Source organism: Podarcis vaucheri (genome assembly GCF_965113315.1).
Source record: "Podarcis vaucheri genome assembly, chromosome: 14".
Classification (NCBI taxonomy): domain Eukaryota; kingdom Metazoa; phylum Chordata; class Lepidosauria; order Squamata; family Lacertidae; genus Podarcis; species Podarcis vaucheri.
The window spans coordinates 6,600,829-6,617,059 of record NC_138752.1 but is presented as its reverse complement, the minus strand read 5'-3'; the positions used below and the strand labels follow the sequence as shown (position 1 = coordinate 6,617,059).

Below are 16,231 nucleotides of genomic sequence, written 5' to 3'. Positions count from 1 at the left end.
AACGAACCATCAAACAATTTTCTAAAACATGTAGAAGATTTGTTTCTGGTTACCAGCTGTGCTCCATGAAGGACTTTCCTCACTCTACTGGCTCAAGGAAAGAGTTATATTTGTTATGGATTCCTTTTCACTGGTTTTGATCAGCCAAACAGTATTGGTTGATTTCTCAAGTGTCTAACATTTTGTGCTGTTGGTTTTCATTCCTAGCACTGAGAACAGCGGCACATCTTCCGAGACATCAAAGCCTGCCAGGACATACACTCCATTCAAGAGAGTCTTGGAGTATTCGTCAAAGCGCAGCACAACTGCCATCATTCCAGGCCCAGGAACTCCTCACACATGTTCCAGCGTCTTGAAACTCTGCAGCTTGAAGGACTGATGAGGCAGAGAAGCCTTTCAGACACTTTGTTCATGAAGCTGCCCTGTATTTATTTGCAAGGGAACCAAAGGTGAGCAAAACCTCTGCCCCTGTTCCTTTTTTAGAGGAAGGAGTATGCAAAGTCACCTGCCACGTTTTGAGCACACCTGAAGGAGAGGCTGCTGGACAGCAATCCTAACTGCACATGGAAACTCATTTCTCGTTTGAACTTTCATCTAATTCTACTTCACAGAAGTGCCATTTTCTTTACTTGAAAAGAGCATTAATTTCAATGTTACTCTTTTCCTTTTTGGAAAAGTGGTAGTTACAGCCAAAGATATATTGGCAGTTTGCTTGGGTCTCTGCTTTTTTAGCTCTTTAAGATGCTGATTCTGAAAACCCTGAATGGGACCACGGCGCTCCTGAAGAGGGAGGCAGGGACCACCACCAAGGAAGCGTGCCAGGGGTGCTCTTGTGAGCTTTGTGGAAAGGAATGAAATTTGTTGGGTTTCTGCAACAAGGCACATAGCTTTCTAATCTGTTAACTACCAAGTTTATTTCTGAGATCCACAGTTTCTTTTCAAAGGGACTTTTTCAGTCTTTCATACCCACCTCTCATCTGTCTCCAGGAAATATAGCATTGGTTCTTCATGTATATTAATACCTGGAAATACTTACGTGTCTATTTATAACCCTGTTTAACAAAGCCTATTATTTTGTATATTGAAAATCCCTGAATGCTGTTCCACTGAAATATGGTTAAAAATCCTTTGTATTGAAGTTTAAGCCACATTTGACTAACTCACTGTACATGCATTTTTATAATATGCTATGTTGTATTTTAATGTCATTTAACATCAGTGCTGGAGGGGCTAGCTATTCCTCAAGGAATACACAATGTGTAAGAGTTAACAGGGGAAATGTTGATTTAAAATGATTGGCACCATGCTTTTAAAGACTCTGGCCCATTGTCACTGTGTTTCACATTTGACTATACTCTTTCAACAGAGCTCTTGTTATTTTCATGTATGTGCACTACTTAATTAGTAAATAAAAAAGAACACTGTATAGGAAGTCTGAGGCCATACGAGTCACTTGGATAACTGCAACAAGAGAACTAATTGCTTAGGATACCATCCAGCCACCTCAGTTCCTTCCCACTTGGCTCTAGTGTGCCTGCTTGAATAAATACTTTTTGCAAATTGTACCAAAGGCAACATATTCTACATTTACAAATGGAGGGAAAACCTAACTATGAAGTATATATTCCCTGTGATGTTATATATTCCATTTATATTGTTATGAAATTGTTACTGTGGGTGGGACTATCATGCCTTTGCCCTTGGCTTCCCAAGGCAATTCGTGGTCAGAGTCTGGGATTTGATGAAGTAATGTTAATGGTTTCCAGTGTGAGTGAATGCCTAGGAAGTAGTTTGAGATTGTTCTGGAAGGTTCTGAATGGAGAGAGAGACATCAGAGATTGAGGAAGAAGAGTGGCGTTCCTGTTGCGGTCATGGGGAGGAGGCTGAAGTCTCTGAGTGAAGCAAACTATAACAGAAGGAGAGAGCGCAGCGCTGAGGGAGCTGAAATGTTGAAAGCAGCTGGGTGTGCCTCTTTCTGGAGATTTGATTTATTGCCATTTGTAAATAAATCTGATAATACAAAATGCCGCAAGTCTCTAGTGTTCCCTCCTCCGAAAAAATGCAAGCACTTGGGAAACACCTGCACACCTGGAAATCTTCATCACTTGGGGAACCAATGACCATGTGACAATATGTACTGTAGGTATATATAGCAGCAAAGTAGATTGGGTTCAAAATGGCAAGAAATATGGGGCTTGAGGGCCCAGTCTCTTTTAGTGCTTTGCCTTTTCTTCATATACTTTGGACAAAAAATCTTGAGTCATGTGTGGGGCAGTCCTACAAACAGAAACAGAGTCTTGCTGCTGGAATCAGACTAAAGGGTCTTCTGGTCCAACATCCGGCAAACAGCACTCTCATGTTTACTCAGAAGTAAGTGCCAGTATGTTTGTTTAAAGCATTTCCACCCACTCTTCTGCCCAAACAAGCTCCCAGAGCAGCTCACAATCTAAAAAGACATGACACAAAAGAAAAAAGAAACAGGAGGGGGGGGGGAGGAAAGCAAATTCATGCACTAATTCTGCAGGCCATGGAACTAGATCTACTGCTCCAGATTCTGGGTTCTTGCACTAGGGTTCTTTGAACATAATGGAGGAAATCAAACACTGGCAAGGGCTTGTCATTGAGCCTACCTAGTCGCAATGAAGGCAGCAAAGAAGGAACACTTTACTATCTCCATTGCATCCTCTTTGTACCATCCAGCAGAGCTTTTCCAGGTGGTGCAGGACATTTCACAGTCTCTCCAGAAGAAGGTGACAGAAGGTGGTAGGTTGCTGTGATTTGTTTGCAAAGCAATTTTAACAATAAAATTGCTTGCATCTGCGGGGACATTGACTCCTTTAGGCACCAAGCAAAAAAATCCTCTTCTCCTAGGCCAGGGGTCTGCAACCCGCGGCTCCGGAGCCGCATGTGGCTCTTTTACACCTTTGCTGTGGCTCCTGGGCGGATACTAGCAAGGGGAGGAGGCGCATTGTGCGCCCCGACACTCCCCACTGTGGCAGGCGCTGTACTGGCTGTGACGTCGCATGGGGGCGGTGCATGCGTTAGTCACGCACCGTCCCGACGTCACCTTCCCGCCCGCCCGCTACATTGTAAGGGGCATGTACGCTGGTCACTGCATTGAAAGGGGGCATGTACGCTGGTCACTGTTTCGAAGGGGAGTGAAGAACACACACACAAAAAAGGGTAACTTGTTAATTTAACGTTTATTTCTATGAGGAGGAGTAATTCTGAGGGGTCAAACGAAGAAATAATAATAAAAAGTGACAAAAAAGTTATTTTTATAATGACGAGTTTTGCGGCTCCCAGTTTTTTTTCCCTTCGGAAAAGGGTCCAAGTGGCTCTTTTTGTCTTAAAGGTTGCAGACCCCTGTCCTAGGCCTTTGGCTAATTAAACAACATATGACCTTTTATACAGGAGCCAGGGTGGATATTATTTTTCTTTGTTACTATGTTGCACATTTTACAATATAAAACTGCCCTGTGATCCTTGAATGAAGGGTGGTATACACATTTAATAAATAAATTAAAAATAAATAATAGTGTACAAGCCCAGGACACCTTAAGAACCGCCTTGCCCTAGACATCCCAAGTTGATCACTGAGATCATCTGGGAGAACAGGGTCCCCATGGAGCAGAAGCTTGACTTATGTCAATGAGAAGTTGTGCCTTCAGTGTTCTGGGCCCAACTTTGGAATTCCCTGCTTCTAGAAGTCAGACAGGCACCACCCCTGATGAGTTTCAGGTCCCTGGTTAAAATCATATTTCAGGAGGCTGTTTTTATGTGCTAAAAACACATAATCCCACCAGACTGCCCCACTCACCAACTACTGCATTCTACTCTAGCTGGTTTCCGGACAGTATTGAAGGGCACCCCTTCATGGATCACTGCCTTGCCGTGGCGAAGGGGCTTGAAGAACTCAGAGAAGCTATGAACTACGCCGAGCAGGGCACCCAAGATGAACAGGTCATAGTGGAGAGTTTTGACCAAACGTGATCCACCTGGAGTAGGAACCGGCAAGCCACTCCAGTATCCCTGCCAAGAAAACTCCATGGACAAAGACAACAGGCATATAAAAGTTATGACACTGGAAGATGAGCCCCTCAGGTCGGAAGGTGTCCAACATGCTACTGGGGAAGAGCGGAGGACAAGTACAAGTAGATCCAGAGCTGATGAAGCGGCTGGGCCAAAGCCGAAAGGACGCTCAGTTGTGGATATGCATGGAAGCGAAAGGAAAGTCCAATGCTGTAAAGAAAAATATTGCATAGGAACCTGGAATGTAAGAACCATGAACCTGGGTAAGTTGGATGTGGTCAAAAATGAGATGGCAAGAATAAATATTGACATCCTGGGCATCAGTGAGCTAAAATGGACGGGAATGGGCGAATTCAGTTCGGATGACTATCATATCTACTACTGTGGGCAAGAAACCCGTAAGAGAAATGGAGTGGCCCTCATAGTCAACAAAAGAGTGGCGAAAGCTGTACTGGGATGCAGTCTCAAAAATGATAGAATGATCTCGATACGAATCCAAGGCAGACCTTTTAACATCACAGTAATCCAAGTTTATGCACCAACTACTGGTGCTGAAGAAACTGAAATTGACCAATTCTATGAAGACTTACAAGACCTTATAGAAGTGACACCAAAGAAGGATGTTCTGCTCATTATAGGGGATTGGAATGCTAAAGTAGGGAATCAAGAGATAAAAGGAACAACTGGCAAGTTTGGCCTTGGAGATCAAAACGAAGCAGGGCAAAGGCTAATAGAGTTCTGTCAAGAGAACAAGCTGGTCATCACAAACACGCTTTTCCAACAACACAAGAGACGACTCTACACATGGACATCCCCAGATGGGCAACATCGAAATCAGATTGATTATATTCTCTGCAGCCAAAGATGGAGAAGCTCTATACAGTCAGCAAAAACAAGACCTGGAGCTGACTGTGGCTCAGATCATCAGCTCCTTATAGCAAAATTCAAGCTTAAACTGAAGAAAGTAGGAAAAACCACTGGACAGGTAAGATACAATCTAAACCAAATCCCTTATGAATACACAGTGGAAGTGAGGAACAGGTTTAAGGATTTAGATTTGCTGGACAGAGTGCCTGAAGAACTATGGGTGGAGGCTCGCAACATTATACAGGAGGCAGCAACTAAAACCATCCCAATGAAAAAGAAATGCAAGAAAGCAAAGTGGCTGTCCAACGAGGCCTTACAAATAGCGGGGGAGAGAAGGCAAGCAAAATGCGAGGGAGATAGTGAAAGATACAGGAAATTGAATGCAGATTTCCAAAGAATAGCAAGGAGAGACAAGAAGGCCTTCTTAAACGAGCAATGCAAAGAAATAGAGGAAAGCAACAGAATGGGAAGAACCAGAGATCTGTTCAAGAAAATCGGAAATATGAAAGGAACATTTCGTACAAAGATTACCATAATAAAGGACAAAAGTGGTAAAGATCTAACTGAAGCAGAAGACATCAAGAAGAGGTGGCAAGAATACACAGAGGAATTATACCAGAAAGATATGGATGTCTCGTACACCCCAGGTAGTGTGGTTGCTGACCTTGAGCCAGACATCCTGGAGAGTGAAGTCAAATGGGCCTTAGAAAGCACTGCAAATAACAAGGCCAGTGGAAGTGATGGTATTCCAGCTGAACTGTTTAAAATTTTAAAAGATGATGCTGTTAAGGTGCTACACTCAATATGCCAGCAAGTTTGGAAAACTCAGCAGTGGCCAGAGGATTGGAGAAGATCAGTCTACATCCCAATCCCAAAGAAAGGCAGTGCCAAAGAATGCTCCAACTACCGCACAATTTCACTCATTTCACATGCTAGCAAGGTTATGCTTAAAATTCTACAAGGAAGGCTCAAGCAGTATGTGGACCGAGAACTCCCAGAAGTGCAAGCTGGATTTAGAAGAGGCAGAGGAACCAGAGACCAAATTGCAAACATGCGCTGGATTATGGAGAAAGCTAGAGAGTTCCAGAAAGACATCTACTTCTGCTTCATTGACTATGCAAAAGCCTTTGACTGTGTTGACCACAGCAAACTATGGCAAGTTCTTAAAGAAATGGGAGTGCCTGATCACCTCATCTGTCTCCTGCGAAATCTCTATGTGGGACAAGAAGCTACAGTTAGAACTGGATATGGAACAACTGATTGGTTCCAAATTGGGAAAGGAGTACGGCAAGGCTGTATATTGTCTCCCTGCTTATTTAACTTATATGCAGAATTCATCATGCGAAAGGCTGGGCTGGATGAATCCCAAGCCGGAATTAAGATTGCCGGAAGAAATATCAACAACCTCAGATATGCAGATGACACAACCTTGATGGCAGAAAGTGAAGAGGAATTAAAGAACCTGTTAATGAGGGTGAAAGAGGAGAGCGCAAAATATGGTCTGAAGCTCAACATCAAAAAAACGAAGATCATGGCCACTGGGCCCATCACCTCCTGGCAAATAGATGGGGAAGAAATGGAGGCAGTGAGAGATTTTACTTTCTTGGGCTCCATGATCAGTGCAGATGGTGACAGCAGTCACGAAATTAAAAGACGCCTGCTCCTTGGGAGAAAGGCGATGGCAAACCTAGACAACATCTTAAAAAGCAGAGATATCACCTTGCCAACAAAGGTCCGTATAGTAAAAGCCATGGTCTTCCCAGTAGTGATGTATGGAAGTGAGAGCTGGACCATAAAGAAGGCTGATCGCCGAAGAATTGATGCTTTTGAATTATGGTGCTGGAGGAGACTCTTGAGAGTCCCATGGACTGCAAGAAGATCAAACCTCTCCATTCTGAAGGAAATCAGCCCTGAGCGCTCACTGGAAGGACAGATCGTGAAGCTGAGGCTCCAATACTTTGGCCACCTCATGAGAAGAGAAGACTCCCTGGAAAAGACCCTGATGTTGGGAAAGATGGAGGGCACAAGGAGAAGGGGACGACAGAGAATGAGATGGTTGGATGGTGTTCTTGAAGCTACTAGCATGAGTTTGATCAAACTGCGGGAGGCAGTGGAGGACAGAAGTGCCTGGCGTGCTCTGGTCCATGGGGTCACGAAGAGTCGGACACGACTAAACGACTAAACACACACACACATTGAAGGGCAGTCTCATGTAGAGTGTCCTGCAGTTGTCCAAGAGGGAGGTCACTAGTGCATGGACCAAGGCTGGGCTATCCCAGTCCAGGGAAAGCCATAGGTGTTGTGAGCCATAGGTTCAGCTCTACCAGGAAGATTTCAGAGATTTCAGGGTCTACTGTGATTAGGACTAGCAATGGATGGAACCCTAAGGGGTGAAGCACTGTATAAATGGCTGAAATAAATACAGTGGTACCTCGGGTTAAGTACTTAATTCGTTCTGGAGGTCTGTTCTTAACCTGAAACTGTTCTTAACCTGAAGCACCACTTTAGCTAATGGGCCTCCTGCTGCCGCCGCACCGCCAGAGCCCAATTTCTGTTCTTATCCTGAAGCAAAGTTCTTAAGCTGAAGCACTATTTCTGGGTTAGCGGAGTGTGTAACCTGAAGCGTGTGTAACCCGAGGTACCACTGTAAATGAAATGAAAACAATTCAATTGAAAATGGTACTATCTCCTTGGATAGATAGCACATTTGGCAAATTAGCTTGCACATTACATATTCAATGGAAGAGGAATAAATGTGAGCTTGCCTAAAAATGATGAACAAACTTGTTAAGAGTTGAAATATGAATGGATATGGAAATTTTCTACAACACTCTTCCAACTGTGCAAACCAAGCAGGATATAACGGGACAAAAGCTACCCCTTAGCAAAGGCAGAAATGAAACTTCCTATTTTGACAGGGGGAACCCCAACGCTATATATGCAAGTCACCCCTGAAGATGACCTTGGCTCTGTGACTTCACTTTGCTGAAGTTTTATTTCTATTTAAATACTGATATTGTAAGTAGGGCACCTCCCGAAATATACTGGAAAACACTTGCCAAGTCAGATATGAGTGTGGACTTTGAAACGAGGAGGGGAATGTAGTTCACATTCTTGCAGCTGAATGATGACTGCTGCAATTACTTCAATTGTAACTTGGAAGTGTGTGGGCAGAGAATTTCTCTGGCACTACGGAGGTGCTAATGAGGTTGCCTCACATGGCTGATGCTGTCTGTCGCGTGATTTTGAATTAAAGTTATGGTCACACAAATACACTGTATGCTTTATTTTCTCTAAGAATTCTGTATCTTTTCCCTCACATCAACATCTTGTCCTTAGCTAAATTAAAATAAGTTCAACTTCTGAGTACCTTTAGAGCAATACAAAACAAAGACCACCTGATACAATAGAGCAGGGTTCCCCAAACCTGGGTCTCCAGCTGTTTTTGGACTACAATTCCCATCTCTAACCACTGGTCCTGCTAGCTAGGGATGATGGGAGTTGTAGTCCAACAACAGTTAAAGACCCAAGTTTGGGAAACTGCAGTAGAGGACTAGAGTCTGGGTTTTCCCCAGGCAGACTCAACTACCTTCCCCCAAAGTCGAACCACTAGATTCTAAGTGCATTTCAGTTTTGAGATTTGTGTATAGGGTTTAAATGGCACTTTACAGAGCAATGTTAGCAAAAGAGGTTCCTGCCCAAAAGAGTTCATGATCCAAATTTGGACTGTTGGCTAGGTGTAAGTCAACAGAGAAAAAACATTTCTCCCTTTGATATGGAGCTGGTGTCTCTCAAGGCCAAGCCTATAGGACACCAAAAAGACCTCATCTATGAAACTGCCTTGTCTACCGAGATCACCTGATGAGGCCACTTTACTCACATGTTATCCACCAACTTCTAAAGGCAAGGGGGGGGGGACCTCAGGCCCATTCCCAGGCCATGCCTCTCACCAGTCCTTCCGCATGCCCCCACCCTTGAGTGTTTTTATCCTATTGTATTGTGTGCTTTTGCTTGGCTAGATGGAAGATGGGGAGGGGAGTCTATACCTATGGTACAAAGTGTCACCCCCCCATTCATTTTTTTGCATCTGGCTCTGCCCATCACCAGAATGCCCCCACCTCTGTTGTCCAAAAGGGAATGTGGCTCTTGGGCTGAAACTGGTTTTGCACCCCTGTTCCAAAGTGAGGCTGGTGGGGAGATAGTGGGCCTTCCTTCAAGGACTACTAGCCACAGTGGCTATGCTCTGCCTCCATAGTCAGAGACTGTAATGCTTCTGAGTCCCAGCTGCAGGAGGGGAGAGGGCTCTTGGGCTGGGGTCCCACTTGTTTGTTTCCCAAAGGCATCTGGGTGGCCGCAGTGAGAACAAGGCTGCTGGACTAGATGGCCCCCTTCCTCCTGATCTAGCCCTGGCAAGGATAACAGTGGGAAAAACGTTTTGTTCAGGCAATACTTTGGTTTGACTAGGGTTAATTCTTAAGGAGCTTTTGGCTCTCTTGTTTTGATGGGTTCCCCTACTATTCTTCATATTGTTAGGCTTGGTCTTGCAGAATTTATTTTGATACTCATCATCAAACCTTTATTGCATTAGCATACAGCCATAGAAAAATAAGACAATACAAAAATGCTAGAGACAAAAACCAAGCAAAATACAAGGCGATATTGCTGGCGTAATGACATTTAAATTACCCTAAGACAATAATGCAAAGATTTAGTTGCCAGCGCCAGAAATCTAATATGCGGATGTATATAAAAAGTAATAAAAAGAATTAAAACAGGTCCAGGCCTAGGACACACTACCCTGTCAGAGTAGCCCTGAGTTTCAGAGCCTGCACTATGAAGATTGCCACCCCACGTGAAATTTGGGGATTTGCGTCCACGAGAACCGATTTCAAGCAGTCTTCCTTAGACGTAATGGTGGACGGGATCAAGAGGAGGAGCTTAGATCTTATTGGCTCGTAAATAGGGCAGTAGAAAAAGAAATGTGTGAAGTCCTCTACTTCATTCATTGTGCATGGACATAGACGCTGAGTAATAGGGGTCTTAGAGTAAATCCCCTGGAGGAAGGCCGTGGGTATAGAATGGAAACGGGCCATAGTAAACGCTCTTCTCAGATTGGGCTCCGTCAGTTCTATCAAGTAGTTGGCAAGTGATCTTACCACTTTCACTTTAGGGAGCCTATTTTGATACTGTCATGCATTTATGGGTGGTGGGAACCTCAGACACTACCACATTTCAAAAAAGTGGGATAAATAAATACTATATCTGTATCTGTTCCACAAATCATGTGTCTGTCGCGCAGGAGCTGTGCACATAGAATACTTTTGCCAAGTACTGTACAGTACCGCAAAGTGGTAATGCCCTATTTCACATTTTGCTTGCTTGCTCAGGTCAGAAGTAAGGTCCACTGAACTCAGAAGGATTCACTTTTGATCAGGTGCTTGTAATTTCTTCTCAAGAAGAAATATCCTTTGCAGAGCACATTTTACACTTTTGGCTGTGGCCTGCTTTGTTTTTGCTGATCTGAACTTTTTGAAACCCATTCACTTAGAAGAAATATTAGGAAAACCCTCCTAGTTTGGTGGCTTTTTCTTCTTAGGAAAAAAGAAAAGAAAGCCCAGACCGGTACAATCAGTTGGAAAACGGAAATATGATGATGCAGTTACTGTTCAGCCAAATATCTGATAAACAGGATGGGCTGTGGCATGGGCCTCATCCCAGAGGGAAGGAAGGAAGGAAGGCTATTTCAGCGGGAGCTTGGACTTTAGGATGGAAGCAGATCCACTAAGTGGTGAGCTCTCTCTGGGAGTGTTTGAAGAAACGGGAGGTGTAAGTCTGGCTGGGTTCAGCATTTCTGTGAGAGCTGAGACTTCTTCATCTAAAGCCATCCATGTCCCCTTCTAAATAGAAGGGCTTGTAGCTCAGTGGCAATGCCTCCACTTTGCAGCAGGCAGATGGTCCCAGGTTCAAACCTCAGCATCTCCAGGTATGGTTAGGAGGGAACCCTGCCTGAATCACTGGAGAGCTGCTGCCAGTCAGTGTTGACAACAATCTGACTTGGTATAAAGCAGCTTCCTAAGTCTAGGACTTGCCGATCAGAAGGTTGGCGGTTCGAATCCCTGCGATGGGGTGAGCTCCCGTTACTCAGTCCCTGCTCCTGCCAACCTAGCAGTTCGAAAGCGCATCAAAGTGCAAGTAGATAAATAGGTACTACTCCGGCAGGAAGGTAAATGGCATTTCTGTGTGCTGCTCTGGTTCACCAGAAGCGGCTTAGTCATTCTGGCCACATGACCCAGAAGCTGTACGCCGGCTCCCTTGGCAAATAAAGCGAGATGAGCCCCGCAACCCCAGAGTTGGTCACGACCGGACCTAATGGTCAGGGGTCCCTTTACCTTTAAGTCTTCCCAAGGGGGCGAACCATTGTGCCTTCGCTCTAAGGAACAGTAAAAAGGTAAAGGTAAAGATACCCCTGCCCGTACAGGCCAGTCGTGTCCGACTCTAGGGTTGTGCGCCCATCTCACTTAAGAGGCCGGGGGCCAGCGCTGTCTGGAGACACTTCCGGGTCACGTGGCTAGCGTGACGAAGTTGCTCTGGCGAGCCGGCACCAGCGCAGCACACGGAAACGCCGTTTACCTTCCCGCTAGAAAGCGGTACCTACGGTATTTATCTACTTGCACTTAGGAGTGCTTTCGAACTGCTAGGTGGGCAGGAGCTGGGACCGAACGGCGGGAGCTCACCCTGCCGCGGGGATTCGAACCACTGACCATGCGATCGACAAGTCCTAGGTGCTGAGGTTTTACCCACAGCGCTACCCGCGTCCCTGTCTAATGAACAGTATCTTTTCTAAAAAAGCAGCAGTAAGGAGATGCTAGTTCACCTCAAAGGAAATAGTTCTCCATGTGCTCTGATGCGCTTATAAAACTTAAAACTCTAGCTCCCACTTGGAGAATTTTAGAGTTGGAGGGGACACCAAGGGTCAACCAGTCCACCCCCGCAATGCAGGATTTACAGGTAAATCATCCGTAAAAGATGGCCGTCCAACCTCTGCTTAAAAACTTCCAAAGGAGAGTCCAACACCTCTTGTTGGAATCTGCTTCACTGTCAAACAGCTCTTATTTTCAGAAAGTTCTTCCTGATGTTTAGCCAGAATCACCTTTCTTGTAACTTGAATCAGTTGGTTTGAGTCCTACCCTCCAGAGCAGGAGAAAACAAGCTTTCTCCATCCTCCATGGGACAGCCCTTAAGATATTTGAAGGTGGCCAATCATATCTCCTCTCAACAGTTCCTCAGAAGGCTTGGTTTGCAGATCTTTGATCATCTTGGTCGCCCTCCTCTGCGTAAGTTTGCCAACACCCTTCTTAAATTGTGGTGCCTAGAACTGGACACAGGACTCCAGGTGTATTCTGCAGAATGGAGTGGTACTATTCTTTCCCTTGACGGAGACTCTATACTTCTGTTGATGCAGAGTAGAGTAGCATTAGCCCTTTCTGCTGCTGCACCACACTGTTGATTCATTGGCCATCATTGGGCATTAATTAGTATAGTTAACAATTGGTTTTAATGATTAGCTCCACATGCGCTCAAAGCGTTTTGCAATTAATTTTATAAATAGAACCGACTTATATATAAGGGAGAAGAAGGAGGAGCCAAGCACCCTAAAAACGTCGGAACGCGTTTGCAGCAGCACCTCTCTGGCTCCTTGCCGAAACGGCTCCCTAGGAAGCGAGCGAAGGCGTAACGGCGCCACCGAAGTGTTTTGGCCCGGCTGGGGAGCCGTAGGGCGCTTCCGGAAACATGGCGGCGCCCACCGGGGGCCGGAAGCGGCGGAGGTGCCGCTGCTGTGTCTGTCCCCGCCCGCTCTCCTCCTGCCTCCGGGACCATGCGGGCCTCCCCTCCCCGGGCGAGGCATGGCGGCGGCGCCGGAGCAGCTGCGAGGCCGGAGCCTGCCGGAGCTGCGGGAGATGCTGAGTCGGCAGGAGAAGCTGCTGGGGGACCGGTGAGAGGCCGGGGACGGGAAGGAGGGCCGGGCCGACTCCCCCCTCCGCGGCTCGGGCGGGGCTGGGCGAGCAGCTCCCCTTCCCCTGGAGAGCGGCGCTCCCTCCGCTTTTGCCTTCCGGGGGCGCCCCTTCAACCCCGGGACAATATTAGTGGCAGTAGTAGTATTAACGATATTATTATTATTATTATTATTATTATTATTATTATTATTATTATTATTATTATACCGCCCTTCACCCTAAAGCCCCAGGGCGGATTACAGCATCGAAACGCAATTATAAGTTATAAGAACAGTTAAAACAACTTACACAGCCCTTTGTTCTGGTACCAACGTGAACGAGGACTCTTAAAGCATTTCTGTTATTGTATTTCAGAAATGTATCATTTGCCTGCTTTTCTACGAAGATCAATAGCTGTTATTTACGTGCTGGTTTCCTGCTACTTGGTGCCCCTCAAAGCACCTCACAGTCAATAAATAACACATACACACGCACGTGGGAGAAAGGCTAAGTCATAAAACCATTGGTCTGCCTGGCTCACTGTGTTTTTCACTGATGAGCAGCAGCTCTCCAGAATTTCAGGTGGGATTCTGGGCCAGCCCTTGTTGGAGATGCTGAGGACTGAAATGTTTGCATATGAAGCAGGTGCTTTAGGTCCTTCTCAGATATGACAAACTAAATGAAATTATGCAGCATCAATAACAAAAGAAACACTAGAGGCTTCTATGGAAATGGTTGTCACATATAAGTTGCACACATAAAGGCACACTGTCAGCGAGCTGCTGTTTTTTAATTCAACTAAAACTGTTTTATCTAAAAATTAAATGTTGTTGAATGTGATATGAACATAGAAACACCGCAGGCACACTGATATGCCTATTGTCACCTGTGAAATGTTAGAAGATCCCCCCCTCCAGAAATGAAAGCTCCAAGTAAGGGTGGCCAAATGTCACATAGGGTCCCATGTGCCCCTCTACCCTGTTTTATGTGCCAAGGCTGGGGGGTGGGCGTCATTTCCTTATCTCATTAGCAGCATCAATGGTTGGGCTGTGGCTCAGTGGTAAAAGCATCTGTTTTGCATACAGAACAGTCCCTGGCAGGAAGGTGAGAATCCAGCATGAAATCTTGCTGTGAGTACAGTACCAAGCTAAATAGGTGAATCGTCTCATTCACTATAAGGTAGCTTCCTATGTTCCTATGATGCCAACTTCAAATACTGTACAATATGGCAATCTTGGTAGTTTCAACATTTTTAGTTTTCTTTATTAAATACAAGTAAAATAAACATGCTTAATTAGATTGTTCTCTAGGACATAAAAAGATTTTATTACGCAAACAATTACCCCCAGAAAATCTTCTGGAAAAAACCATGCTGTTGCATTTGACAACCTCAAACAAATAGAAGGGATAGTAGCAGACTGTTTGCTAATGGGCTTTAGAGGAATTCAAAATGTGAATTAGAACTCATCCTTGAATTCTGTTTACCTTAGTGTGTATCTTCATCACATCTATTGTAGGAAATTTGTATCCAGGCTTCCGGATAAAGGTAAAAAGATATCCAACTTCGTTGAGAAATTGAAGATTGCCATTGCACAAGAGGAAGAGCTGCAGAGAACAACTGAGCTTCTATCTGCTGTTAGATTAGAGTTCCAGGAAAAACAAGAGGCAATCAAATCTAGCAAACAAAAAGGGGTTGTCAGCAACAAGTCAACATGCCAAGACCCACCTCTTATTTCTGAACGTCACTACAATGAGATTGAATCATCTCTGCAGAACAAGCAAAGTGTCTGGACCAAGAAAAGAAGCAAAGCAAACAGAAGTGCATTAGTAGGACAAGCCCCTGAGGACACCAGTTTTCCTCAAGGAGGCAAAAATGTTTTGGAGGTATCAGTAGCCAGGCTTCCAAAAGATGCTCAGGAGGCTCCCAAGCGAAATTCTCTAGACAAAGCTGAAAATCCAGCACAATCTGCAAGCAGCAGCAGTGAAGCACTGGTGGATGCCTTCGAAAGAATTTCAGTTGGAGGGGGAGAGAGTGGGGAGAACTCTGAAAATGGGCAGAGTTTTGACTGTAAAGGCCACGCTTTTCAGAACTTTCCAAACACACCACCCAAAACTCCACATTACATGCAAGTGCTGGAACTGAGAGCGAAGAACCCTGTGGCAAAAAGAAGCAAATTTAAAGCTAATGTGTGAGTACTGTAGGAAACGTGCTCTCGCAGAGAGAGCTTTTGCTATAACCACAAGTGTGGGTATCTTTTATGTATACTGGGAAGTTTATGATACATATTTTGGGGAATAAATATTTTTTAAAGGTAGGATTATAAAATAGTTATTATTTGCTGTGATACATTAGAATCATAGAATTGTAGAGGTGGAAGCTACTCCCGAGGATCGCCTAGTCCAACCCCTGCAATGCAATGCAAAACCACCAAGCTATGGCCCTTTCCCGAATGCAGGGGGAGCTTAGCCCAAGCAGTGCAGAGCCACAGGGGTCTCTTCCACTCAGAGACCCCTAAATTCTCTCTTGGCCCAATGCCAGGTGAACTTGAAGGAAACCAGGCAGCAGCTGCCACCTGACCAAAGCTGCCATTTTCTCTGCCGTGGAGGCCTATATGAGAATACAAAGTGTTTCAGTCCTCTTATAAACCATAATCCTTGGGACAGAGCAAGATGGGGGTCATTTTAATTCCTTGATTGCTTCATGGCCCCACTCTTCTGTGCAAGCACAACTGAGGAAGCTTCCCTGAGCATCAGATGTTAGCCTCAAACTCGTCCAAACCTGAAATTTCAGAGCGGAATAAGAGTGGAGGGAAGGAGCAACTTTATGTGCCAGAGGGCCGGGAGGCATTTCATGAGCTGTGCTCTTGGTTTCTTCTAGATTGCTGGCTGAGTCAAGTGGATCGTCTTGTGGCTCCCCAGATATCCCTTCACCTAGAGGTCCCCCCTTTCCCCTTTCTGCAGAGGAAAGACGCCACAGAGATAAGAAGCACTTGGATGACATCACAGCCGCTCGGTTACCCCCTCTGCATCACGAGCCTACGCAGCTGCTATCCCTAGAAGATTCAATAGCAATCCAGATCCAACAAAAGGAAGCTTATGAGGTATAGATGAAAGCACTGGTGCTTTGCGCGAGCTCCTGTTCCATATTATGGGAACCTGCAGATTGGGGTGGTGGAGGGGGAGAAGTGTCTGCTAGGATTTTGTTCCAAGGAGGGAACTCCTTGACCCTAGAGTTAGAACCGCTTGTGGTGGCAAAGAGGCTTCAGTACTTTTGCTCTGCCTTGGACTGTGGAGGACAGAGGAAAGAAAGGAGGCGCAAGGTCCAGTCCCAGCCCCAA

At 45.3% G+C, this 16,231-nt stretch overlaps 1 protein-coding gene across 1 annotated transcript in view; it reads left to right on the top strand.

Moving 5' to 3' along the window:
* MYZAP (myocardial zonula adherens protein) overlaps nucleotides 1-16,231 on the top strand; it is a 66,642-nt gene that overhangs the window by 48,183 nt on the left and 2,228 nt on the right. The window contains exons 13-16 of the mRNA XM_082199990.1: nucleotides 208-376; nucleotides 12,465-12,892; nucleotides 14,411-15,082; nucleotides 15,772-15,994. Of these exons, the coding sequence (XP_082056116.1) occupies nucleotides 208-376; nucleotides 12,465-12,892; nucleotides 14,411-15,082; nucleotides 15,772-15,994 (1,492 nt within the window). The remainder of the gene's footprint in view (nucleotides 1-207; nucleotides 377-12,464; nucleotides 12,893-14,410; nucleotides 15,083-15,771; nucleotides 15,995-16,231) is intronic.